The sequence below is a fragment of the Pteropus medius genome, unplaced genomic scaffold (assembly GCF_902729225.1).
Source record: "Pteropus medius unplaced genomic scaffold, Ma_sr-lr_union100, whole genome shotgun sequence".
Lineage (NCBI taxonomy): Eukaryota > Metazoa > Chordata > Mammalia > Chiroptera > Pteropodidae > Pteropus > Pteropus medius.
This window is the reverse complement of record NW_024344240.1, coordinates 4692666-4720361: the sequence shown is the minus strand read 5'-3', so window position 1 is coordinate 4720361 and position 27696 is coordinate 4692666. Positions and strand designations below refer to the sequence as shown.

Below are 27696 nucleotides of genomic sequence, written 5' to 3'. Positions count from 1 at the left end.
GCGCCGCGCGCCTGCGCGGGCGGAAGGCGGGGGCGGTGCCATGATGCACCTCCAGGGCGGTCTTCGTGAGCGGGCCGCTTTCCTCCCCTCCGGTCTCGGAAGTCCGTGCCAGTGACTGGAGGCGACGGCGGCAGCAAGCTGGTTACTGTGGCCTAGGTAACAGTCCTGGGGAGAAAGGGGGACACTCCTGTCTGGTCCCGAACGAAGGGACGAGGGGCGAAGGCGTGGGGACCCCGGGTTATCTAGCGGAGAGCGTCTTGGTCTCAACGGTTTTCGGGAGGTGGCGGCGGCGACGACACCCTCTCCTCAGTGGGCTCCGAGCCCCTCTGTGCGCTCAGCAAGGCCTGGGGTGGTGGTGTGCGCGAGCGGCGCGCTCTGACCGCCCGCGCGTATGCGGGTGTTGGGGTGCGTATGCGGGTGTTGGGGTCTCGCCGGGGCCGGGAGTGGGGGACGGGATTGGGGACAGAGCCCTAAGCCTGGGCTCGGGGCGCCGCCGTCAGTCCCCGCCGCAGCTCTGGACTCTTTCTCATTCCGGTTCTTTTTGACCTTTTTTGTTCCTCTTGAATGAGAGCCCCAGAGACCGGTGAAGGACGAGCCGCTGGCTGCGGTTCCTCCCGGAGCTTCGCATTCCTTGGGGCTGTACTTAGTCACCGTTCTTGGTGGCAAAATCGGAACGTCCGAGATTTGGAGGGAGGAGGGGGTGGGCTGTTTGTTGAGTGGGCGAAGCCTTGACTTTCTGGAAGGAGGTAGGGGAGAGGTGGTTCCCTACCCTTGTTTTTGGATAAGTTGGAGGAAGGGGAGAAACGTTTCCAGTAGGGTGTGTTCAAAAGGAAATATCCCATGAGATCTTATGACTCAGACCTTTCATTTCAAGATTTCCTGGTAATAATGGGAAAGTAAAGGCATATGGACCTAAAAAGTTTTCCTTTTCACTAAAGTGGAATTATTTAATCACGGTTTCTTTTTCAGGTGCCAATTTTCGAAAGGCATTTCTAGATTCCTTTAGTCTGTATGTATTATCTGCATACACATTTATGGTTATTTTTTTTTCCATTATGTAAGTCCATTACTTAGAAAGTACGTGTGGTTTATCAAACTCTTAACGTGCACTTGCTTTAAAGAAAAAAAAACAATCGATTAAAAAGGAAAATTACATTGAAAAACAGCCTCAGCTGTTAGCTTTATCGCGCGCACACACACGATTAATTTAAAATCAAATATGTCCAGTCTTTAGTTTTTCTATTTGCGGTTGAGGGCAAACAGTAAAGAAGATGTTTTTTTTTTAAAAAAAATTTTCTGTTACCAACTTAGTTTTGAAAACGTTGTGCTTTAAAGGGTACGTAGATATGATACAACAAATGGTTTGTGCCACAGAATAAAAATAAGGAAGTGGATGTCTTTTGAAAGGTTCAGGAAATAGTCACTACATTACTCTAAATATAACTTTGGCAGCATTAATTTTTAGGTATGTTTGTGCATTATAAGAGAGGATATAAAAATTATGACCAGAAGAGGAAGAATTTACTAATAGTCGGCATCGGATGTACTGTTCAATAAAAACCACTTCCTTAAATTGAGCATGACTCAACTATTTTTCTTGTTTTTGCCAGACTTGGTTACCTTTTTTAGGTAGTAAATGCCAAGAGTTTCTAAAAAGAAAGATTCCCCCAACTTAAAAATAATTCCTACATCTAGTAATAGTTATATTAGCACTTAACTAATTTGTTTCCAAGTGCTGCGAACATTTTTTGTACACATATTTAGTTTTTGAGGAGGTAACCAGTAACGGGGCTCAAAATTTAAACAACGAAAAAGTATATAGTATAGTGTCCTTTCTTCTAGGTTCTCCAGCCAACCATATTCCCTTCCTGTAGGAGCCAACCATTTTACATTTCTTAGGTATCCATCCAGGGGTATTTTATACCTATACAAACAAACATGTAAATATATTTCCACCCCTTTTTTTTTTATTGTCGTAAAATACACATAAAGTTCACCTTAACCATTTTTAGGTATACAGTTTAGTGGTATTAAATGCACTGACATTGTGCACTCATCACCACTACCATTCATCCTTAGAACTCTCTTCATCTTGTAAAATTGAAACTATACCCATTAAACAATAACTCCCCATTCTTTTCTCCTCCCATCCCCTGGCAGCCACCATTCTACATTCTGTCTTTATGATTTCGACTAAGTACCTCATATAAGTGGAATCATGCAGTATTTGTCTTTCTGTGATTAGCTTCTTTCATTTAGTATGATGTCCTCAAAGTTTATCCATGTTGTAGCATATTACAGAATTTTCTTCCATATTAAGGCTGAATAATCCGTTGTATGTATATACCACATTTTGCTTATCCATTTATTTCTCCATGGTAACTTGGGTTACTTCCATGTTTGAGCAATTCTGAATAATGCTGCTATGAACATAGGTGTACAAATCTCTTCAGACCCAGATTTCAATTTGTGTGGTATATACGCAGAAACGGAATTGTTGGATCATATGGTAATTCTATTTTTAATATTTTGAGGAACTGGCATACTGTTTTTTATTGCAACTATAGCATTTTACATTCCCACTAGCAGTGCACAAGTGTTCTAGTTCCTCATCAACACTTGTCTTTTTTTTTTTTTTGACAGTAGCCATCCTTGTGGATATGAGGTGGTATCTCTGAGGTTTGATTTACATCACAATGATTGTATTTATTGGCTAGTCCTATATCTTTAGAGAAATGTCTGTTCATGTTCTTTGCCGATTTTGTTTTTTTGTTGAGTTTTAGGAGTTTACTAAATATTCTGGATATTAATCTCTTATTAGATATGTTTTCAACTATTTTCTCTCATTCTGTGGGTGGTTTTTTTACTCTGTTGATAATGTCTTTTGATACATAAAATTTTAAAATTTTAATGCAGTTCATTATATCTTTTTTCTTTCATTACCTGTGTTTTTGGTGTCATATCCAAGAAATCATTGCCAAATTCAACATTGTGAATCTTTTGTTGTATGTTTTCGTCTTAGAGTTTCATTGTTTTAGGTCTTCCATTTCAGTTCTTGATCCATTTTGAGTTAATATGGTATCAGGTAAGGTCCACCTTCATTCTTTGCATGTGGATATCCAGTTTTTCCAACATTTGTCGAAAAGAGTCTTTAACTCATTGAATGGTCTTGTACCTTTGTCAAAAATCACTTGACCACATATCTGAGGGCTTATCTCTAGGCTGTCTATTCTGTTCCATTGGTCTATATATCTTTATGTCAATAACAGTCTGTTTTAAATACTGTAGTTTTTTAGTAGGTTTTGAACGTTTTTAGTAAGTTTTTTAGTAAAGACGTGTGAGTCCTTCAGTTTTGTTCTTTTTCAAAATTATTTTGGGAGCCATGAGATTTCATATAAATTTTAGGGTGGGTTTTCTATTTCTGAAAAAATGTCATTGAGATTTTGACAGGGATTGCATTGAATTTGTAGATCACTTTACATAGTATTGACATTTTAACATTAAGTCTTAACAGTTCATGAAATGGGATGTGCTTCCATTTATATCTTCCTTAATTTCTTTCAGCAATGTTTTCTAGATTTCATGAGTCTTTTAGTCTTAATTAAATTAATTCCTAAGTATTTTATTTTTTAAAAAAATATCGTGAGTAGGTTTTCTTTGTCACCATAAAAAGTCTGAATTTTTAACAGATTCTCGGACTGGAGGCTTATATCTATCAGCTTGTTCAACTGTCGTACCTGTTTCATTCCCTGTGGCTTTTTCAGAACTGCTACCTTCACCATGAAGCTCCATGAGTTTCCTCAGTTCAAATTTGGGCTTCCCTAGCATTTTGACTTTTGTAACAGAGACACCATGGAGCAGATAAACAGATTGGCAAGCCTTTCTATTTCTTTTCCAATGCTTCTGGAATTAATTTATTAACCCTTCTTTCAAGTCATTTGAACCTTTCGGGTCATGATTTCTATCATCTTCTCCTGGATTTGGTGGGCTTGTTGATGCTGACCATAAGAAGTCTTCAGAATCTGAATGTTGCATTTTTTAGTAAAACCAACACAGAATATCAAAGCAAATACCATCAGTAGTCTTGACGTCAACATGAGCTTTAATCATGGTCTGCCATTTTGTGACTATGGAGCACATTTTGTCATGGGTAAGATCCATGCATTGGAAGTTAGGCATTTTTTGCCCTAAATATCTTCAGTAGTTAGCTTGCATTTTTTAAATGCAACTTCATCATTCTGCAGATCAGCTAGGCTCACTTCAAAAACATGACCTGTGACACCATCAGATGTGATTTTGGTTCCTTGAGATTTTGTGACTAGTGTTTCCCAGTATTTCTTATATTGAACATAGCTTTCACACCATACCAATTTTAAGACCACTTGTAGTCAGTGGTTTGAGAAAAGGAGTGAGGTCAGCAACTCAGAAAATGATGGATATTGCCATTCCAGGTAGTATTATCTGGAAAACTTTACTAGTATGTTTCTTACTTCATTAATCAGAGTGTTGCAGCTAGAAAGCAGATTAACTAGATGTTCCAAAATACAACGTGCAGTATTTGAGTTACGGAGGCCTTTGGTCTGTGCTCATATTTAAAGGCTTCAAGAAAGTTTCCTTGACATTGCCCTGAGGCGGGGTGGATGGTCACATGGGGAACTTGGTACTGAGGCAGAATAGTCAGGGATTTTTTATCTTTAGATATTCTTAAAAAAAAAAAAATCCTGAAACTACTCCATTGAGAAACTTCTTAGTAATTTGGGGTTACTTAGTAAAGCCTGGGAGTGCAGTGGTGTGGAGGCCCTTCATAAGCCGTGAAGAAGGTCAAGGAGGCTGCAGATTGCTTAGAGTGGGCCAGACTTGGTTCTGCGGTAAATGCAGAACCCAAGTCTTTTTTCCAGGAACTAGACCGATGAAACAGCTGGTAAAGTCAGGAGAACTGTGCTGCAGTTGTGATATATGGCAGGGATGTTTTCCCTGCTGGTCTGAGGAGCAGTGGGAGCTGTGTCTTATATTGATTACTCAGTCAGCTGCAGGGAAGGCCTGGGAACAGTGTTCTGCAGTGTAGTTGATGTAATAGTAGTGTTTGATAGGAGTTTTAAGTGAGGGTGAAATTCTGACCTAATAGAATTATTTTCAGAATCCTCTTAAATCTCATTAATGGTCATTCTGAAATTCCAACCATGGTTGAAAGAATTTTTCAAGAGTAGCTTTGTGATTCTTCAAGAGCTAAGTAGTTTTGATACTTTGCATTAGGTCAAAGATTTAAATGTAGTATGCAAGTGAGTTAATGGAACCCTTTAGAAAAGTAATACAAAAATTTGTTATTCTCCTAGAACGCTTTTAACTGTAGTATGTGCAAAATTGTAGACTTGCATGCAAGATAAGAAAATACTAACTTTTCAATAAGTATTTTAAAAATATTTACTGTTATTTTGATAACATTGGTCAAAATATTTAATAAACATTTGATTCCTTTCAGGATAAGGCATCATGCTAAATAAATAACAAATTAATTGTGGACCTTGGCCTCAAGTTACAGAGAAAAGCAAACTAGATGTAATGTAAGGCAGAGTGAAACTGCCGACTTGAGAAAAACAAATAATGTCAGACTGAGCTCATCAAAAGTGCCCTCATAGAAGTGGCTCTTGACTAGGATTTTGATAGAGAAGTTTTGGAGAGACATATTCCAGGAAGAGGAAGCAGTTTTTGCAAAGATATGGAGCCACAGAAGCCCTTGGTCTGGGTGGAAAGGAACAAGTATTTTGTGATTATAATACTGTAATGATTGAAAAGAAATTAGATGAAATGAGGCTAAGAAAATAGTTTGAGGTAAAATCATTGAGGAATTCTTTATTTTTTAGAAGAATAAAAAGATTTAATTAAGTTCGACAAACTTAGAGCAAACAAACCTGAAACTAAATTTTAAAGAATATGCAAGTTGGGGTATTATTTCTTCTTTTAAAAAAATTCTGAAAAGCCCATTTCTCTTCTAGGCTTGAGTGTACGGGCTTTAAAATTAACTACTCATCCAGATCATTTTTCATAAGGAAAAGGGGATCTTGTGGGTAGGTAGTCAGTGGCAGAACTAAAAATAGAAATAGTATTACCAGTCAGCATTTGTCCCAGTGAATTTAAAATGATTTTATTTATGCCGTTGATAGAACGGTTAAAAGTTTAAATAAAATGTGTTGAAAGAGAAAGCTGTTAGGGAACTGATCTATTAAGAGACAGGAAAGGAACTCCATTTTGTTTTTCTGGATTAATAAAATTTAAGCCATGTTTTATTGTACTTTCTCAGGAATTTTCATTTCATTCACTAACCTAAGCCCTAATTTCTCTTTAAAAACTATATCAGTCTACCTCTGTTTAGCATTTTATTGGAGGTTCTAGCCCAGGGCAATTAGGAAAAAGAAATAAGATGGGCAAAGGATTCGAACAGACATTTCTCCAAAGAAAATATATAGATGGCTAGTAAGCACATGAAAAGATGCTCAATATAATCAGTCGTTAGGGAAATACAAATCAAAACTGTAGCGAGATGCTACTTCACATTCTACATCTACTTGGCTGTAATAATAAAAAAAAGCAGATAATAATATTGGCGAGGATGTGGAGAAATCGGAACTCTTTCTTGTATGTCGCTAGAGGAAATGTAAAATGTTAAAATTCAACAAATTTTGGGAACCATTTTGGTAGTTCATCAAAAAGTTAAACATAGAGTTACCATATGACTCAGAAATTATACTCTTAGCTGAATTCCAAGAGAATTAAACATATGTTTATATAGAACTTAGATGCAAATGTTTATTCCCATTATTAACAGCATTATTCATAACAGTCAAAAAATGTAGAACAACCCAAAATATCATTGACTCATGAATGGATACCCAAAACGAGGCATATCCACGCAATGGAATATTGTTCAGCAATAAAAAGGAGTGAAGTACTGGTACATGGTGCAACATGGATGAACCTGAATGCATTACACTAAATGAAAGAAACCAGACACAGAAGGCCACATACTCTTGTGATTCTAAATTAAATGTCCAGAACAGACAAATCAAGAGGCAGAAAGTCGATTTGTAGTTGCCTGGAGCTGGAGGGAGGGGAGAATGGGTCGACATGAAGTTTCTTTTGGGGGTGATGAAATGTTCTGTTAATAGATGGTAGGGATGGTGGCACAGCTCTGAATATATGAAGAACTTCCATCATGAACTTAAAAAGTAGATTTTATGATATGTGAAGTATATCAATCAAGAAAATAACTTACTGTGTAATATTCATTCAGATCAAGAGACAGAAACTATATGGTAATTTGAACAGTGAAAGTTTTATATACAGAATTATTAACTATAACATGATTGAAGAAACAGAAATTGGCTAGTAAGAAGTAAAGAGGACTTTAATGAGTATAGGAGAGTACATTTAATAAGTGTCTACTAACCCCAGAGCTCAGAGCCCCAGGAAGAGGCTGCCCTTTTCCTACATCTGAGATCCAGGCCTTGGAGAGAAGCACAGCCACCACTCCCTGGATGGTAAAGTTTCCAAGACACCAAACTTACTGAGGTTCGCCATTTGGGTATTGGGGGTGCCCAGTCACCGAGAGGGGTTGCACCTTGGAACCCACTGGGCATGCTGGGGAAAGCTATTCCTGAGAGAGATGCCTTGCTGGTGGCACTGTGCTGGGAAACTGCTCAGCATAGTGCAGGGGTCAGTGGGCTACTGTGCAGCACGGAGGCTGGTGCTTAAGAGGCTGCTCCCTGTGGGAGCAAGACACTAGAGAAGCAGGCAGTGTAGGAGCCTCGCTGGAGAAAACGTCTGTGTAGCACCTCCAGCTCCCTTTACCTACAGCGCTTATCATCGTGCCAGCTGGTAAAAGACCAATATCTGATGGGCCCATCTTCACTTTCAGAGAGCAGCCAGTAATGGGTAGATTTGGAGATGAGATGAAAATAACCGGCTCAAGAACCTATGTCAAATCCTATACCAATTTAGGATATATTCTCTTATGTTGGGTTTAAAGAAAGTGCCAGGTATTCATCTCAGAATAGCTAAACGAAATCTCAAAGTACACATTCTTGTAAAGCTTGTATAAGATTTTGTTTTAAATTACTTCAAAAAGTAATTTCATGGTCACTAAAACACTGAACAATATTGAAATGCTTAAAATGTAAAAATTTCCCTCTTTTCCCTCAGTACCTTACTATTTCATTTACACCTCTTGAAGATAAAACTGTTTTTAACAGTTGGTGTTCAGTATATTCTTTTTCCTATATACAGTTGACTGTTGGATAGAAAGGGGACTGGATCACCCTCGGTGCTGAAAATCTGAGTATACCTTAAGTTGGCCCTCTGCATACATAAACTCCCGATTGCAGATTGAAATATAGGTTGATCCTTGAAGGGTCAACTGTATGTATATATGTATATATTGATATATATGTTACTGAACTCAGGTCTGCCTGCTTGCCACCCATAAGCCAGTAACTCGAGGGACAAGAATTTGGTAGGAAAGTAGATTTATTCAGTAGCCGACATCCTGGGAAGAGAGGGGGACTGCTGTCACAAAGGCTGTCTTGCTGCTTCAGCGCAGGCAGGGGTTATGACAGGGCGAAGGCTGAGTAAGGGATTTAGGTGGAGAGGGGGATTCCAGAGCCCAGAGAAGGCTACATCCCAGAGGGGAGGTGGGGACCAAGGCCATGTATCTTGTCTTTTCGGCCTTGGCTTGTTTCTCAGCCACCTGGAGGGGCAAGTGGAACAGAGGAATTAACAAGGAGGGGTTGGGGAGCAGCTCTGATTAGTAGCCTGGATGGTGCAGCGGAGGTCTGGGGAGGATTTTGTGGTCTTCTGGCACTGAACATCTGGAAACTAAGCTAGGTTTCTTTGAAGTCTGTTCCTAGAGTTCTCAATTAAACCAGCTGTTTGTCTACAAGTTACACATTAGTTAACAAGGCCTTTTTATGTACATAAAATATGAGAGCGAGATCGTAAGGACAAAAAGGAAAAATAAAAAAATGGTTACAATCATAAGATTATAGTAAAACCACAACAATCACAGTTCCAATCCCCACTGTTATTTCCTCATTTCCATTTCTCTGAAAGTTTTGTTTATCTACCTGTAATGGGCTCGTGGGACAATAATTCATCATGAAACGCTCGAACTTGCAATGAGACCTGGTGTTCAGTTCCTTTAGCTGAAGGAAGAGTTCTAAGGTGCATTTGGTACCTGGCTGTCTAGGCCTGTCTACATAATTTAGTTGTTATGATTATTTTTAACATTCTGTAAAAGACTAATGTTAACACTAATACAGTTAGGCCTAACTACAATTTCTCGTAGGACCAATTTTATTCCGGATGGTATTCAAAAAGATAAATCAAAATCTTCCATGTCTTGGAATGAGAGAGTATGCATAACAAAGGTGGCAGGATAAGGGCAGAACAGAAAAAGCAAGTGAGTCACAATGCTGTTAAATTAGGCAAAGTCTGCTTGAATAAGAAAAAAGCCATATTAAAGAAACAGTTTGTGTGAGGTTACAATTCCAGTTACATCTATGTCTATACACACACATATGTGTATATATATATTTCCTACTGATAGAGGCTATATAGATAAATACTGAATATGAGCTATTCTCAGATTTTTGTTGTAAGGTTTGTAATCCTTATTTGCCAAGCACTATATGTACACTAGTTAAATCACATAACCGTTCTCTGCTTTCCTTAACTTTTGAAATGAGGGGACTTTTACTTGCCAGGAAGTTTAAAGTCTGTAATAGATATGTTTTGATAATAGTGGTAACCGTGGGAGAGGTAGTTTAGTAACCATTAATTAGATAACAATTTTTAGTATAGCCTAGATGTTCATATTTTTCTCTGTGTTTTGTAATTTAAATGTTTTTTATTGTGTTAAACATTTACACACGTTATGTGTATGTTGTTGGCTAATGTTGGCTATGTATATTATTTAAAATTTGAATCACAGAAATTTACTTTTTTTTTTTCCTTTAGAAAAATCCTGCAAAAATGTCTCTGTACCCATCTCTTGAAGACCTGAAGGTAGACAAAGTAATTCAGGTATGTTTAATTTGTTGAAGTACTTGTTTTCCCCATATATTATGCTGTACATTTTACTTAGAGGTAAAGTGAAGCAAGAAGCTTAAATAGATGTCTTTGTTCACTTGTACACTGCATTCACTTTTTTCAGTTTATTAATTGCAATTTATAAAGATACAGGAAAGCTAGCATTTCATTTCATTGTGAACTGTCGGGCATGGGATATTATTTCTTCAAAACTGGACTTAAACTTTTCAGATTATATGACTAAAATTTAAATTAAATACAACGTATAAGTTGGTATAATACATGCCAACTTTTTAGATGTTCTAATTTTTTTGTTTAAAGTTATAGCTGATTGTTCTTTTGAATTTTCGGGCATGACCAGTCTTTAAAATAATTCTTTGCTGCCTTTTTGAAGTTAAAAATTATAGAAATAGCAAATGTACATGTTGCTTACAGAAGAGTAGTAGTGTGAAAGCACAATGAAAGCGTAGTGATTTATTTCCCTGTAAATATAAGCAGCAGACATTTCACGTGTCCGGGCTTTAAATAACTGTTAGAGATTACCGTATTTCTAATTTCCTTGACTTGAAACTTTGTAGTCCTTTCATGTAGGTATTAGCTTTGGAAACAGATACTTCTGGTGAGGAAAAAAGTTTGAGATTGGGATCAGTTCTTTATATTTTGTAAATTTTTATTTTTTAATGAACCCATCTTGTTTCCAGTTTACTTTGAACATGATCTCTTATAACTCAGAATTTTTTCAGCTGATGTTACTCTTAATTTGACAAGATAAATCAAACTCCTTTTACTTTTTTATTCCTAAAATCTTAATATGATAAATGTGATGAAATTCTTTTTGAGTTATTTGTTACTTCAAAGCTATTTATTCCAAAGATCATTTTACTTGAGACCTTGACCTCGGTTGACTCTGAGATTTACTTCTTAATAATTTTTTAATGAGCATAAAATGTTTATTTCAAACTTATGGGAATTCTTAAGCAATCTTGAGAACATACAGGCAAACTGTTGACCATTTTAGGGTGGAAAAAAACCCCAGCAATAATAGTAACAAATACATGGCCGGAGTTATTAACCTTGTAGTAATGATTGGGTAAATATGGGGGTAGATCAGTGAACATGTATTTTCCATCATAGGTCCACTGTGGATATTAAAATGTGGTTTGTAAAATCTCTGAAATCTATTGTTCAGTTGCCAAGGCTTTGATGCCTCACAGTTTTAAGTGGCCTGTTCAGGCATCTTAAATGCTCTGTCACTTCTTTCTTCAGTATTTTTCTCATGTAGTTTTTATTTTCACAAAGTTCATCAAAACAAATGCATTTCCCCTTTAAAAAGGCTTTATTTGAAATATTTAGCATTCAGGAATAACAGTTAAGCCATTAGTATGAAATCAGAGCAATAAATGATAAGGATTTGCAGATGAATCTGAAAGAATGACTAATCTCTTTCATCTTTTATTATTTTTATGGAATGAACTCTAACTATAAATAACTTTGAGCAGAAGTTTTTGATTTAGAAAACAGCAGAAAAAGAAGAAAAGACTTGATATTGACAAATACTGGATTAGAGAATAAAGAGGGCTACAACCTACACAGGCTAACCTCTTTAAGGAGAAGCACATTATATGGATATCTCCATTTGAAGACCTTTTATGTTCTGAGCAGAAAGCTAGCTGCTTGGAAATATAAAAATGAGTAAGGAGGGGGAAACTTTTAATTTTTAATTTAAGAAATTTTAAATTCTCACTGTGTTTAAAAATATTCCTAGCCTAGCTACTAAAGTCTTAGGCTGTTTGTTCGTCTTCTGTGGTAGTTGATACTTAGGTTTATTTCTGTTCTCGAGATGCCTCTGCAGAAGTGGTATTTATTTTCTAATCTTCTGGCCTTTGACACCATAGCAAAGCTACATTGCCTCAGTGAACTGGCAATTCATATTTTGTAAACTACATTACAATAGCCATTAGACTGTAGCTTTTAGCATTATTTAATCCCTGAACCTCTCTGTCCATTATGAATCCTGAACAGGAGCCTGCGATTGCTGTACCTATACAAAATAAGCTTTTAAGAAATAATGATATAGAGATCTAGTGCTCATCAGTTTCCTAACACAGTGAGTAGTAGAGTTTGGCAGTGGTGGCTCCACGTTCTCTCCACTCACTTTCTGTAATAGCAGAAAGGACATGCCCTGGCAGCAACTGTGTGCTCCTTGGGAGACCGCACCCCACCACACACACCCTTTTAAAAATAGTTTGAGAGTTCAAGTTAGTATGAAACAATTTGCTACACTTAATGACTCATAGTCCTTAAGCCCTTGTTGTACCATCTTTCTTTTACTACTCCAGATTACATAATAATTAGATAACTTTGTTTGCAGAGAGCTTTCTATGTATATTTTTCAGTATTCCTTGGGTAAGAACAATAGCAATGAATGAAAAAATAGAAAATAATAACCAATCTAAAAAAGACCAGTTTTTAAAAATGAATTCTACCATTTTGAGCAGTTTTAGTTTCACAGCAAAATTGAATGGAAGGTACAAAGAGTTTCCATTTTACCTCCCCCTCAGTACACAATGCACATCCTCGTGGACTATCAACATCCTCACCAGAGTGGTGCACTCCTTTCAGCCGATTTTCTATGCTGACACATTGTTACCACCCAGAGTCCATTGTTACATCAATGTTCACTCTTAGTGTGGTACACTCCTTTGGTTTTGACAAATGTATGACATATTTTCACTGCCCTAAAAATTCTCCGTGCCGCCTTTTCCTCTCTCTCTCGCCTCACTAATCCCTGACAACTGCTGATCTCTTTACTGGTCTCTCCATGGTTTTGCCTTTTCCAGAATGTCATATAGTTGGAGTCACACAGTATTCAGCCTTTTCAGATTGGTTTCTTTCACTTAGTAATAGGAATTTAAGTTTCCTCCATGTCTTTTCATGGCTCGGTAGTTCATTTCTAAATTTTTAGTGCTGAACAGTGTTTTGTTTTTTTTTCTTAGAATTATCCAAGAAGTAATCCACTGGCCTCTAGTTTCTTTTAGCTGATACCTGGTGAAAGAACTTTCGGAATTCAACATACTTTGAGTTTGTGGATTGTTATTTAAAATTATAAAGATTTTCATGCTGCTTGTTATTTCAGCTTAGAATGTGCCAAGTTATAAAAAGTAAATATTAAAGAATGACTCAATAACAAGCATATCAGAACATTTACAGTCCATGGGAGTGAAGTATCATTCAATGCTTTTGTAGGCCGTGCGAATTTAAATTAAGCTTCCATCTCTTTCCAAGGATCTTTGGGACTACTCTTGGCATTAATTTCAGGGCTCGGTTGAGATGCAGGTATAAGCTTTCCTACTTAATTAACATGTTTCTGATTATGTGAGAAAAGATGTTTGAGATGGGTCATGCAACTTATGACCAGCTTTATCTCTAAATGACGTAACTCTTTCGGAAAGTCAGATCTGCCTGTAAAGGAGAAAAGATTTCTGTCAGTGGGCTATGCAATATGACATGGGCTTTCTAAAGGCGGCACAGAGGGGAGTTGCTGGCATACTTGAGCCTGAGTAGCATTAATAAATATATATGTCGTCAAATGTTTATTTGACAGTTACAAATTACATTCCTTTATCATCATTATATTATGTCATTGATAAAGTATGTGTTTTGCATACTGTATAACGTTTTTGAATTTGGTATAATTAGTAACCCCTTCTTATGCTTGCTAAAATGAAGATAAAGCTTATTTCAGTGGGATATGCTGACGTGCTAGAATAATTAAGAATTTAATAAGTAGTTAAATTTATAGATGTTTTTTGATATGTGACTTTTAATATATAGTTGAGCTTTCCTTCTTATGCAAATAAAATATCTTAGACAAGTAAAAGAAAAACGGCAATAAGTTGCCATGCATTTTATAATACATTTTGAAAATATTAATTTATTGATTTGCAGCCTCACTATGAAGTATTGGTTATAAGATATTTAGAATGGTGCTTAGTCAAGTTTTATGTGACAGTGTTAAAATATTTAGAGTATGAAATATATTTTTGATTTGCATATTTTCTTTGAAAAATATATTGCTGAAGCATTTGAAATTAAACTTTCCTGAATACAGCTTCAGTGTTTTAGTTTCTTTTTGGAAGTACTGAATTTAACTTATATAAGAATTTTAAGTAAGCATATATAACATTGTTGTTAGAATGTTCTTCTTTTCTTTTTCAGGCTCAAAGTGCCTTTTCTGCAAACCCTGCCAATTCAGCAATTTTGTCTGAAGCGTCTGCTCCCATTTCTCAAGATGGAAGTAGGTTTATACTTGGGGTTCATTTTCCTTGAACAGAAATCTTTGTCCTTCTTTTGCTGAAATGGGGAATCCAAGATTTAAAAAAAAATTGATGCAGCATAAAATTGGTAGTAAAAGTTTTAGTAGTGAGAAAAAATGTTTCTTTTAAAAAGTAAACCTTTAATCAAGAAAGTGAACTGTCAATGTGAAGATGTGTTTTACGGCTTAATGAAAATTAAGTTAATTAAATGAAATTTTAGTCCTCATAAGTTCTTCACTTATGACTGATACATATATGTGAACTGTGCCTATACCACTGCTCTTCAACTTCCCGAACTGTTCTCTGTTTTTGGAGGTGGGGGGAATTTTCAGCCACCTTGTTTTGGGGGACCTTCCCGAATTCTGCAATCTACCATCTCCATGTCCTTCTCTTTGGTCACTTTTCCTTCTAAATTCATAGGTATTCAGGAGAGAGCCCTTAAATAATGTGACTTAAGATACAAAAGGAGTTAAATAGGTTTTTGTGGCCTCTGATAACTATTTATAACCTTGTTTCTTTTAGAAAGTCCATTTTAAGTCAAATCAGGTAAAGAGCTTTCAGGAATAGTACCTCTTACTACTAAGTAGAATACTGTTAATATTTAAATATATCATTTCCAAGATTTCATTGGAATGTGCTTAGCATTCTTAAAAGGATATGGCAATAAACTTCCAAGCTTTGATGTTTTAAAAAATTGTAGTTAATTGATAAGAATCATTTCATAGCTGTGTTTACTGATTGAATTATAAAGTACCTGCCTTGCGGTCAACATTTTGGTCAGCTGTTTTATATTAGAGAATCAGTGGTATATTTACAAAATTGCTAATCAAATTGGTTATTTTTAAGAAAAAGGAAGGCAAGATAACTTAATTTGGAAAAATTATTCTTCTGAATATTTAGAAGTTTGAGGATATGTCAATTCAGATGTCTTCATTTTTTTTATGACTTTCACCTTAAGCTTTTTCTGTATTTTTTATTTCTGATTGACATTAAAGAGATAGGGAAGTGTTTTTCCAAATAGTTAAGTTTATGTTAGATTTATAAATTAATGTAATTTTTTAAACACAGGTAGGAGCCCATTATAATAAATTTTCATTTTGAAAATTCTGTTCAAAAATATTTCATTTGAATGTTTTTTTCTTCACTCATTTATTTATATTAGATCTCTATCCTAAATTGTATCCGGAGCTCTCTCAGTACATGGGCCTGAGTTTAAATGAAGAAGAAATACATGCAAATATGGCCATGATCCCTGGAGCATCAACTCAGGGGGTATGTATACTAATTAATTTTGAATTATATAAAATCATGCTTTTACATATAGATATCAGCTTTCCTTTTTGTAGCTAACTCACAAATATATAACTTTAGCATTGACTTCTCAGAAATTTTAGACTGCCTTCTGAATAACACTTCTAAGTAGTGTACTTCCTTTTGTGCTGTTACCACTTCTTTAATTTATTAGGAGTTAAAAATTTAGATACCTTTGACTAGTCCATTCTTCTTTGTCTTTTGCATTTGGTCAGTTACTAAGACCTAGTGATTCTGTCTCCATCATGTTTCTTGTATTCATTTTATGTATTCCAGTCCTACTATCACCCTATTTGAGGTTTCTATACTTTTAATCTAGATTATTAGTGTCACATATTTCCTCTTTTAACTTCTTGCAACAAATAGTACGAAGCTGATGCTAGATGAATCATTCCGAAGTACAGGTCTATTATATCTTTTTTTTTTTTTGCTCACAATTTTTTAATGTTTCGAGGTCTAAAGTTCCTTGTAATTAGACTCCAAATTCTAGGCTTAAATATAATGTATCTCATAGCCTTTTATTAAGGTCATTGCTATAAGACCATAGTAGCATTTTATAGCTCTTACTATAATGATAGTTAAATACTTCAAGAGGACAGAGTCCCTGTCTTATCTCGTTGCCATAACCCTAGTACTTAATCCAGTACCTGCCTGGTATTTATTTATCTACCAAATATTTATTAAAAATTTGATTATATCATAAATTTCAATAGAAATAGATATTTCAATAGAGATAATTTAAGAAATTAGACAGGTTTAAGAATTGAAAAAAAGCAAAAATGAAATACATACATATGTAATTGCAGAAAGTAGGTGCTCCTCTTAGGACTGGAGTAACACAGAGAGTTTGAAGTAATCAGAACCTAGAAGCCTGGGGGAAGAGCTCCATGGAGCCAGGCCTCAGACCTTGGAGGAGGGCACACAGTTGGCGGTGCTGGTACCTCAGAGGAGTTGCAAAGAGGCCCGTTCTGAGATTGTCAGTAAGAGCTGGAGAATGGAATTCACTGCTGTCACCAAGGTTAAGGGCTAGGCCCAGGCAGTGTTGACAGGAACAGGAAGCAAACCAGATATGAGGACTTGTCCTTCTTTAGCCTTCAAGTCTCCCTCTAGTGCCTCCTGTGGTAGGTGTTAACCAGAAACCCACTGACAAAGGAAAATGTTAATTTGCATAGTTCAACCCCCAGCATCTAGATGGGAAGGTTTTGGAGCTGATGGACAGTAGCTTATTACCTTGCATTGCCTACTCCTTTGACTACTCAGTATATCCATACACTTCTACAGATTCCAACTTTGCGTGACAGTAATAACAACTTTATTAGTCTCCCCTTAAAAGATGCAATTCTTCATAAAATTGAGGTTTGGCAAACATTTTCTATTAAAGGACCCACAGTAAGTATTTTAGGGTTTTTTTTGCTGACTGCATATGATCTTTGTTGCATATTCTTGTTCTTTTCTTTCTTTACAAATTTTTAGAAATAATAAAAATTATCCTTAACTCAGGGTGTACAAAATCAAGTCAGTGACCTCTGATATAATGAGGTTACTCTTTTCTTTTCCCCAGAATAGGACGATAGCAGTTATCGTGGCTTTATCTGGGCAGTGGTCCAAGGTATTGATTACTGTGTGATATTACCATCCTTAAGTATTCAGATTCCAAGCTGAATATTTTTAACCTATAGACAAAAGTATAAAGTTAACCAATACCAACAGTTCATTTATTAAAGTAAAAGGAGGCAGGGAGAAACAAAAAGGTTAATTACTATATGTGCAGAAGATTTATAGATACAGGCAGAGAAGAAAATAGTTAGAGCTGCGTAATTCTTATTTTGGTAACTAGTCAGGAAGCTGTAGTCTTTTCTTTCTTAATGTTTATTGGCGTAAATAACCTAAACCTTCGTCTTTGAAGTGTCTGAATCACCAGGGCTCTTTAGTGCCCTACCATTTCTTTCTTTTTTTTAATTTATTGGTGGAGATTTCTCTATTAACTCTTCCCATCTGGTGAATTTTTCATTTTACGTATTGTATTTTTCTTCTCTAGATGTTCCACCTGGTTTTTATGTCTTCTATTTCTCTCTTCCTTTATTTTATTTTTAAATTCTTGTGCATATTGAGCATATACTTTTATAGTGGCTATTTTAAAATCTGCCTGCTAATTTCATGATTTATTTCCAGATCTCATTCTATTGACTGATTTTTCTCCTGACTGTAGGTTTACATTTTCATGCTTGTTCATATGCTGCCTATTTTTTAATTTTATGTCGTCAGGTGCTGGATTATGTTGTATTTCTTTCAGGAGTATAGGCACCTGTTCCGGCAGGCAATTAAGTTACATGCGGATCAGCTTGATCCTTCTGGGGCTTGTTTTTACACTTTGTTGAGGTAGGTCTGAAGCAGCCTGAACTGCAGGGCTTGTGTAGCCCCACCACTAAGGAGGCGGCATGTCCCCTCTGGAGCTCTGCTCAGTGCTCTGGGTGTGCGACGAGCATACCATCTGGCTGCTGGGAGCTTAAATGGCTCCCAGCCCTGTGTGAGCTCCAGGAACTGTTCAGCTACAGCTCCTTGCATGTGCTTTGCCTGCCTTGTGGAGCTTCACCTTACATATACTCAGATTAGTGTTCAGCCACAGACTCAAGGAGTCTGGAGATCTATCTCTAGCAATCCCTCCTCTTTGAGATTCATCCCTGAAAATTCCAGCTGTCTTATGAGCTGCTTTAGCCTCCTGACCTCTGATCTTTGTCTCCTCAACTCATCAACACAGTGACTGCTTGGGATTGGCACCTCTGTGCCCTGCCCTAGACAGTGTAGAAAGCCAGGTGACAATAGGGGCCACCTTATGTGGTTACCTTTTCTCAAGGATCACTGCCCATGCTGCCAAAATCTACTGTCCAAAAATTGCTGCTTCCTATTTTTCTACTTTTCTAGTTGATTATGGCAGGAGGGTAAGTCTGGCTCCATTATGCCTGAAAGCAGAAGTCTGGGTTTTTTTAAATTAATTTTACTGTTGGACATGGAAGACCTAAAGGCATCTCGGAGAACCCCCCAGGTTCCAGATGCAGCTGGGAACTCATTATCTAGCAGCAGCCATTTCCTCTTGGTGGGCAGAGTTAACCACCCGAGCGAGGTCAGTAATGTCTTCTTGCCTTCGTTTCAGTGGCATGTGAAGTCAAAAGCAGTTAGGTAGTGACCTTCTTATTCAGGGCAAACATTGTTGTGTCCCCTGCTGGAGGCATTCCTCCCTGGTAAGCAAGACCTCCAAACTGCAGAGCTCAAACGTGTGGGCATGGGATGCGGAAGTTTTGCGTTTGGGCGTCCAGGTGTAGCAGTGAGTGAGAGCGACCATACCCACAGCTACACTTTGGTTTCCAGGCCTTATATTCAGGCCTTAGAATAAAGCTCATTATGTATTTGGTTGCTCAAAGCATATATTGTATGCTATAAGATAGAATCCCAGCCTTTTGATATGTTGTCTTCCATGGGCACCTTCAGTGAATGGAGATGAGAGCCAGTAGCTTAAGACCCTGCACACTGCAGGCACTGTGCTAGCTGTGGTAGATAGAAGAGTTAGAATAGTGAACCACAGTCCCTTCCCCCGTTCCAGTAAACTCATGTTCTAAACAAATCAACTGTATGTATGACATATAGAAGAATAAGTGAATAGATTTCCAGGGCTATATTTTAATTAGGCGAGCATATACATTCTCTCTGAAAGATTGACATTTGAGCAGAAAGCTGAATGAAATGAGAGACCGAGGCATGTGAATATCTGATAGGAGAACATTCCCTACAGTATAGAAAGAGAACTGAAAGGCCTTCAGGCAGAAATGAACTTGACGGACCTAAGAGACAACGGCAGAGGAAACAAATTAGAACATGGTAGCAGATGGCATTGGAGAGGTGGTTAGGGCCAGGTGGCCTGTGGCCTTTTATTCCACAGTAAGGGATTGGGATATGAATTGTGGAAGTGGTATAATCTGATTTTTTTTTTAAAAAAGATGTCTATTCTTGCTCTGTAGGGAATGGGTAGTAGAGGGGCAAGAGGCTAAGCAGAGGGACTATCTATATCTAGAAGCTTACTGTAGTAGCGTCGCCAGAGGTGGTTGCTTAGGGGCGGAGGGTTGGGGGGCAGAGGTAACCAACGTGGTGTCCGTCATAATGGTCATAGTAGGTAAGAACACATGTAGGTACTTAAAAACACTTGCTGTAAAAAATAAAGATTTCTTTTTCAAAAGTAAAACCTACTCTAGAGGCTATCTTTTTGTTCTGTATTCCAGCTAAACTTAATAATTTATTTGTATCTGAAATTTTTTTTCTATTCCATTACCTGATTTTTCTGTCTCGTAGCTATTATTTATTTTGAATTTTTGTAATCCTTCATAAGTAATATTTTCTGGCTTCGTGTTCTGATTTCTAATATAGTTGTGTAGTATGTGTGTGTGTTACTCCTGGTAGACTATCAGCTTTAGAATATGCTGTCATAATTACTATGAGTTCTGTATGAAAAAAATTTATAATCTGTGGTGTATTTGTATAGCCAAGCTTCCTCTTTTCTCATTGTTGCTGCTCTGAGCATCACAGTTCTTAGGTAGATCAGAACTCTTTATGAGAGATCTTAGTGAGTTCTTCCCTCACTTTTTTTTTTTGATTGAAGACCTTTCCTCAATCATTCTGCTTAAAATAAGAAACCAGTTTTGATCAAGAAAACTTGAAAAAAACATGAGTCCCTAAGAAAGCCATTCTAGGGCAGTGCCTGCAGTTGGTTAATCCACAGATGTTTGTTAAAGGGGACAAGAAATGATAATCTTGACAATGGCACTGGGAGGTAAGAAGGTTGCCCTTTTACAGAAACTCTGAAAGGGTAAGTAGACCATAGAAAAGAGCCCTCTGGGAAATGTGTGTGTTTCAAAAATATGATATGGCCTTTAAGTTCAGGGATAATGCATTTGAGTTGAAGACAAGCCAAAGTACACATAATATAAATGGCAGTGAATTCAGAAGGCAGCAGAGAGTAGGTCATTGACTCTGTTAGAGATGATAAATGTGGGAATACGTTACTTGGGGAGTTAGTAAATAAAAACCAACGTCATTTTTGCATAAATCAAACCTTATCTCAAGGAAATAATTCCCAGATTACTTTTTGGGAAACCACACTGACTATATTCAAGTTATTATTTTAGATTTTTTCACAGAGAATGTTTATAGATATTGACACACTGTATATGTTTCTGTCAGCAGTTGGTAGCAAGACCTTCCAGTATGAACTATATGGTGGCTCCTGTAACTGGTAATGATGTTGGAATTCGTAGAGCAGAAATTAAGCAAGGGATTCGTGAAGTCATTTTGTGTAAGGATCAAGATGGAAAAATTGGGCTCAGGCTTAAATCAGTAGATAATGTAAGTATTTTTAATGTCCATTTGAATTTGTCTAAATAGCTTATAGGATATTAAGTGATCAATTTTAGAATCATTTAAAATGAAATGCTTTAATTAAATATAATGGTGTATCTATGAGACTATTTTAAATCTGCTAACTTAATTTTTTTCACTTGGAGATGCTCTGTTGTGAAGAGGCAGAGTTGGGACTCCCAGCATTACTTTGAATGCATTTTTTTTTCTTTTTTGAGTCTTCTTTTCTGAATAAAGTTCTCTGGTCTGCATATATTATAATATAGTTTATAGAAATAGAATTCTAGCATTGAAATAGGACAGTATATGTGGAAGTTAAGACTAACCATTATATAAATGTCTATAACCATTATGCTGTACACCTGAAACTAATATAATATTGAATGTCAACTGTAATTGAAAAATCAAAAAAGTGGGGGGCGGGGATGTGAAGGGGAATAAGAGGCTCAAATTTTCAGGTTAAAACAAGTAAGTTGGGGATGTGTACAATATAGGGAATATAGTCAATGATATTATAAGAGCGTTGTATGGTGTGAAATGGTTGTCAAGTATTGTTTCTGTAATCGCCTCTTTAGCCATATAAATGTTGACTATGGTGTGCACCTGAAACTAATATAGTATTGTATGTTAGCTATATTTTAATAAAAGTCTTTTTAAAAAAAGGACTGACTAGTGAGAATCAGTGGTCTTATGATGAGTACTTTTAAACTAAATGATGATCATTTAACTTCTTGTGAAGTGGTTTTGCAGTTTTGTTATTTCCATCCTTCAATTTGAATTTAATAGGTCATTTCTGAGCAAAGGTGACTTTCTAATTAGGACGGCCATTACTTTATAATTGCGTTACTTCTCCTTTTACCATACTGAAGAAATTAAACAGGGTTACTCTTGAGGAAGCATTCAGGATTAAGGACATGCCAAGTCTTTACACTAGTTTACGGTTTTAGGCATTGCCTTTTTGCATTCCTTTTTAGTCTTGAAGTCGCAGTTCATTGTGTCCAAGCTTTTCACATGGAAAATGGTAATGAGCGAGGCACATTGTGGGAAGTGGCTGAGGCTGATCTTGGCAGGAGGCCCCTTCGTTGCTTGCCTACCTAGAAGGCCAAGGGCATCCATGTCTCTTCTCTGCACGTGCATAGCTTACTCAGGACACATCAGCGTGCTGCTTTGCTTTGAGCAGCTCTTTGCTGCTCTCCCTTCCTCTTCAGTGAATAGAGTATTTGCTGCCCCGTCTGTCACAGTTTCTTCTCCGCCACTTCCTCTGTCCTGAAGAAATAAGATACTCTTCACAGGCCCCAGTCCCCCAGTGCAGTCATTCTTGCAGCTGATTTGTCCACTTGGCCAGAGCTCCGTGGTCAGACCACTTTATAGGAGGCTTCCTGTTGTTCATTCACCACCCTAAACTGAAGTAGAGGACACATGACAAGTCCTGTCGGGCCCAGCATAAAATGGGAGATAGGGTCTAGCCTTGTAGATGCTTTCATATTTTATCAGGTTTGCTCTCCTTTTACACTTATTTGTTTATATTTTGTCAACACGTGAGACCGAGAGTTTAAGTAAAAATGTCCATGTGGATTTAGTTCTTATTTTAACATACTGAAGTTTTTTTATTTATTTCATAATGGAGTTTTTATAAGAACTGGAGTGGTATTGAATGTGCCCACTTTATTAAGCTGTTAAATACACCCTAATCTTACTTATTTATGCATAATTTAGCGAATGGGTAAAGGAATCTTTCATCTCAAAAGGTAGAGTTAGGACTTCAAACTATCGTTTTTTAAACTGTAAAAGATATCATGAAACTTCTCACACTTGACTCGCTTTCCCCTTAAATAATGGTCATGTAGCTAATACCTATTTGGCATTCTGTCAAACCCATAGAAGCTTAACATTTATTATAGTAATTCCACTTTATTTTCCTTCGTCTTTTTATTCCCAGATGAAAGGCGGTGATTGAGGTTAGGCATATGGTTCATGATTTGAGGTAGAAATTACCATTAAAATCTCACTTTTTTGCCTTATTTCTTGGGGTCATTGCCTTGATAAAATTTTCAGTTTCTTTTTTTGGGGTAATGACACATATATGCATGTAATTTTTTTTTATTATTACTACGGTAGATTCCTAATCTAAACAGTTGGTTCCTAAATTTTCAGCATTTTAAAACTATCATAACAGAGATATTGTCTTATTCTCTAGGGTATATTTGTTCAGCTTGTTCAGGCAAATTCTCCAGCCTCGTTGGTGGGTCTGAGATTTGGGGACCAAGTACTCCAGATCAATGGGGAAAACTGTGCTGGCTGGAGCTCTGATAAAGCACACAAGGTGCTCAAACAGGCTTTTGGAGAGAAGATTACTATGACTATTCGTGACAGGTAATCTAACGGGTTCAAATGGAAATAGTTTCCCATTTTGGTATGCTTTTAAGATTCTGTGAATATAATATTTTGTTGCAGAAAATAATCAAATGTTTTTGATGAGCCTTAGAGCCTTAAAATTGTGGTGCAGATTTTTCTTACATAGTTTGATTTTTTTTTAAATAGCATTCTGGATTTGTATATACCTTATTTCATAGCTTTTAGAAATTTTTCCTCTAAGTTATCCTGTCTTAATCTGTTTCTCTAAGAACAGTAGAAAATGTGCATTGGAAAACCAAGTAGCATGGCAGCATCTCTGGCCTCACTTTCCAATTTACTGCTTAGACTCCCAGCCCAGGGTGTAAGCACCAGGGGTCCTGCATAGCTCCCAAGTGCTCTGTGAATTTTGAAAGGCAAATCGGGCGTTTTGGGTGGTTATGAAGCTCTAGTTGTCAAGGTGAGGGATAAACATTTTATTTAGCAGTTCGTTTGTAACATTCAGCATGTGAAACATGGGCCTCCATTTATGCCCTGTCCTGGCCCTCACAAGTGTTAAGGGTGGGCCTATATATCACATTGTCACAGTTAGCTTTTAGGTTTTTATTCTCAGCTAAACTTATACACAGATTTAATTCATAAGTGGACTTGTGCAGTTCAAACCCATGTTGTTCAAAGGTTAACTTTTTTGATCTGCCGTTGGGAGTCTGCAAATGTGGAGGGTTGGCTATAGTTAAGTGTCTGCAGAGTCAGAAGTTTTACATGGACTTTTAACTGCACAGGGTTCGTTGCTCCTAACCCGCCCCGCCCCCCCACCCCCCCAATGAAGGGTCTGTTTTAATCTTTTATGCTAAGAGGTCCTGTGAATGTGCAATTATCAGAGCCATACTTAGTTGCTCTTATTAGAAACACTGTTTATTGTAACAAAATATCCAGTATGGCACCGTAGAAATACATTAAAATGTTTACCATGGAATTACATTTTTCATTGAACCCATTATATTTTCAGGCCCTTCGAACGTACAATTACTATGCATAAGGATAGTACTGGACATGTTGGTTTTATTTTTAAAAATGGAAAAATAACATCCATAGTGAAAGATAGTTCTGCAGCCAGAAACGGTCTTCTCACAGAACATAACATCTGTGAAATTAATGGACAGAATGTCATTGGATTGAAGGTAGGAACAGAACTTGTGTCTCATTTTGGTTTTATTTTAGCAAATATCTTTTTCACTTATCTGTTTATGTGGTGCTGTTTTCATGTTGACTTCCAAAATATAGAAACTCGGTGGGGAAATGGGTGACACGGGACCTGGGGCTCTGGTCGTGCTCTGTGCCACCTGTGCCTTCAGGCAGCTGTGCTGTCAGGCCAGTCTAAGGAATTATCTGAAATTCCTATAACAGAGGGGCTGGACTAGATGATCTCTGAAGTCCCTTGAACTAGAATTGTGTGGAGATGTGGCCATTGAAGATTTGATGGCATTCTGAATGACTGTCCTCCTTTTTTTAATCCGGATTGTAGGAAATGAGTAATCATTTCTGTTCGTATTGGTACTTCATTTTTATAATGTTTGTTTTCCCACAAATTCCTGATAGGGCTATTTCAAGGTCTAAAGTTTTTCAGAAAGACCTGCTCATTTCATAAACTTTGGTTAAGAATACAGAGTTAACTGAGGGGATATGGTAATATTGTATGTGGGGAAATTATTTAATCTTAAGTAATAAAAAAGATGATTTTTTTTTTGCTAATATGTTCAACTCAGTTTACTTAGCAATTTTGCTACCACCTATAACATTGTGATTTTACAGAATTAAACTTGGTAAGGACATAGCAAAACGAGGACATACTTATCAAGAAAACAGTTTTATATTTGTTAAATAAAGCATCTATGAAATTGATTTTCATTCTGGGTTTTCAACAGGACTCTCAAGTTGCCGACATATTGTCAACGTCTGGGACTGTAGTTACTATTACAATCATGCCTGCCTTTATCTTTGAACATATTATTAAACGGTAAGTAGATGATTTTTTAACTTGATGATTATGGTCCTGTAACTTAATATAAATACTGTGCTTTCTTTTAATTCTCAAACCTTTGGTTCTTTACCTAATGGACAACATTGATGTATTTATCTAAAAACTTGAAGTAAATTACTTAAATCAGAGGAATCGATTGATAAGGGTGACTCTTCACAGCTTCCCAAGTATGGAATAAAATTCACCATACACTTCCTAAATTTTGACATCTCCTAGTAGGAAGAGGGGATGTGAGCAGAGGTGGGCACATTTTCATTCCAGCTTCCAAATTTTCAGTAAAACGGACTGCGGCTGCACACTGCCTAGAGCGCCTGTGTTCAGCAGAAATCTACTCATGGTGGTTCATGATGGCGAAGTCTTGCCTATGGGATGTTAGGAGTCACAGTTTTATTCTCTTGAGCATCTCAGGAGGCAGGTAGAGGTGTGTGGGGGTGTGGTATATGGAGGGTGAGGACCTGAAAGCTGAGTGGAGAGTCTAGAAAAGGGCAGCAAGGGTGATGATCTTTCTCGAGCTTTTAAAATCCTAGAAATAGTTGTTTTTGCCAGGCCAACTTAGAATCCTTATTTCAGAATCTATTTTGATGTGGAAATAAGATAAAAAAGACTCAAAAACATAACACTTGTAATGAAAGTTTTGTTTCAGCTTCTGAGTAGAAAGCAGTTAGCTATATTCTTGGGGTAAAAAAATTGTCAGCACTAATTGTTCAAGAGTTCTCTCTTCTTAAACCAATGATGGGTACCATCGTCCCCCCACCGTAATTTCCCTCTCAGTTCATTCCAGCATTGTCATTTTCTTTTTTTAAAAAAAATCATCAGCCTTAATATACAAGAACTTACCTGTATCTTATCTACCTTTTCTAGCTAAGATCTAGATAGCCTTTCACACTGGATATTTGCAAAACAGATTACATGAGACGCTTAGATCAGAACTCATTAAAAAGTCTTACCCGCTCTGCAGCATCCCACTTGATGCTAAACGGTGCTAAGTTTGAACTGGAGTTTTCTTGGATCAATGTAGGATTTTTGAAAAAAGAAACCCAAACTTCAGTATTTAATTTTAGTGATTCTCTTGTAGGATGGCACCAAGCATTATGAAAAGCCTGATGGACCACACCATTCCTGAGGTTTAAAAGTTGTGGCACCATGGAAACTTGGCAGAACTTCTCCAGTTTACTTCTTTGGCAACTTAACTTTATATTCTGCACATGAAGCTTCCTAGGAGCCAGAGAGCAAATGCTGCATGAGGACCTTTCTGTCTTACATGATGGCTGGGAATCTTACTGTTTGATCTGGTACCTTGTTCAGACTTCAAGATAGTTGTAGCCTTATCCTGGTTTTACAGATGTGAAACTTTGAAAAGACTTACTTTCATAGAATAGTTTCTCTACTGGAAACCTGATGCTTTCATAAGCCATTATGATTAGAATGACTGATGCAGGCTTAGCTTTGTGTTAGAACCAGTCACCTTTATCTTATGAATCAAGTAGTGCTGTTCATATATTACTTTAGTTCTATGGTATATTTGCATTTTTACTCTGCTACCATATAGTACATTTAGAATGATTGCTTTTGACAGCTTTTTTTTTTTTTAGTTCTGTGTGTGTGTAGTGCGTCTCTGTACAACACCAATTAAATAACACTGGTTTCATTCCACGTAAGCATTATACAGTGTATGTAGGTTGCAAACGATTGTGTTGATTATCATTAAATTTTAACTACCTTCAATTAATATGCTTGAACTGTCGCCTTAACTATGTTAAGCATCTAGAATAAAAGCCAAAATATAACTATTGCTGCCTTTCTAAAAACCATAGTGCAGTTCTGTATTAAACTGAAACGTCCACTAGCCGGAGCAGTTTAGCGGTGCACTGAGCTGCAGCATAGCTGCTTCATTGCATTTGAGATTTTCTAGTCATTGTGTAATGGAAACTTCTTTCTTCTAAAAGTTATTGGTATCGTTTTCTGAGAAATGAATCACTATATATTTAATGTAAAAATTCTTGTAGTAAGTAGGATAAGCTTTTGATTCCCTTTTTTCACTTGTAGATTAAGTGGGATAATACTTAATTTTGACATTTTTCTCTTACCATTATGTAACCTAGCTACTTTGGGATGGTCTTAGAATGTTGTTCAGTAATTTGTTCCATTTTTTGACTCCTCCCTGCAAACAAACAAAATGGCATTGACACTTTA

The 27696-nt window shown here is 36.8% G+C and overlaps 1 protein-coding gene across 2 annotated transcripts; it reads left to right on the top strand.

Annotated features, from left to right (window-relative positions):
• On the top strand, positions 1-27696 carry SDCBP (syndecan binding protein). Of its 2 annotated transcripts, none has more exons than XM_039868885.1 (9): positions 1-156; positions 10009-10074; positions 14299-14377; positions 15559-15668; positions 20940-21098; positions 23308-23483; positions 24472-24643; positions 25388-25479; positions 26579-27696. In XM_039868885.1, the coding sequence occupies exons 2-9, from the start codon at positions 10024-10026 to the stop codon at positions 26631-26633; spliced, it is 894 nt and encodes a 297-aa protein (XP_039724819.1). In that variant the 5' UTR covers positions 1-156; positions 10009-10023; the 3' UTR covers positions 26634-27696. The 2 variants fall into 2 exon arrangements, with proteins under 2 accessions (XP_039724819.1, XP_039724817.1); XM_039868883.1 differs by having other exon boundaries at positions 2-156; positions 20937-21098.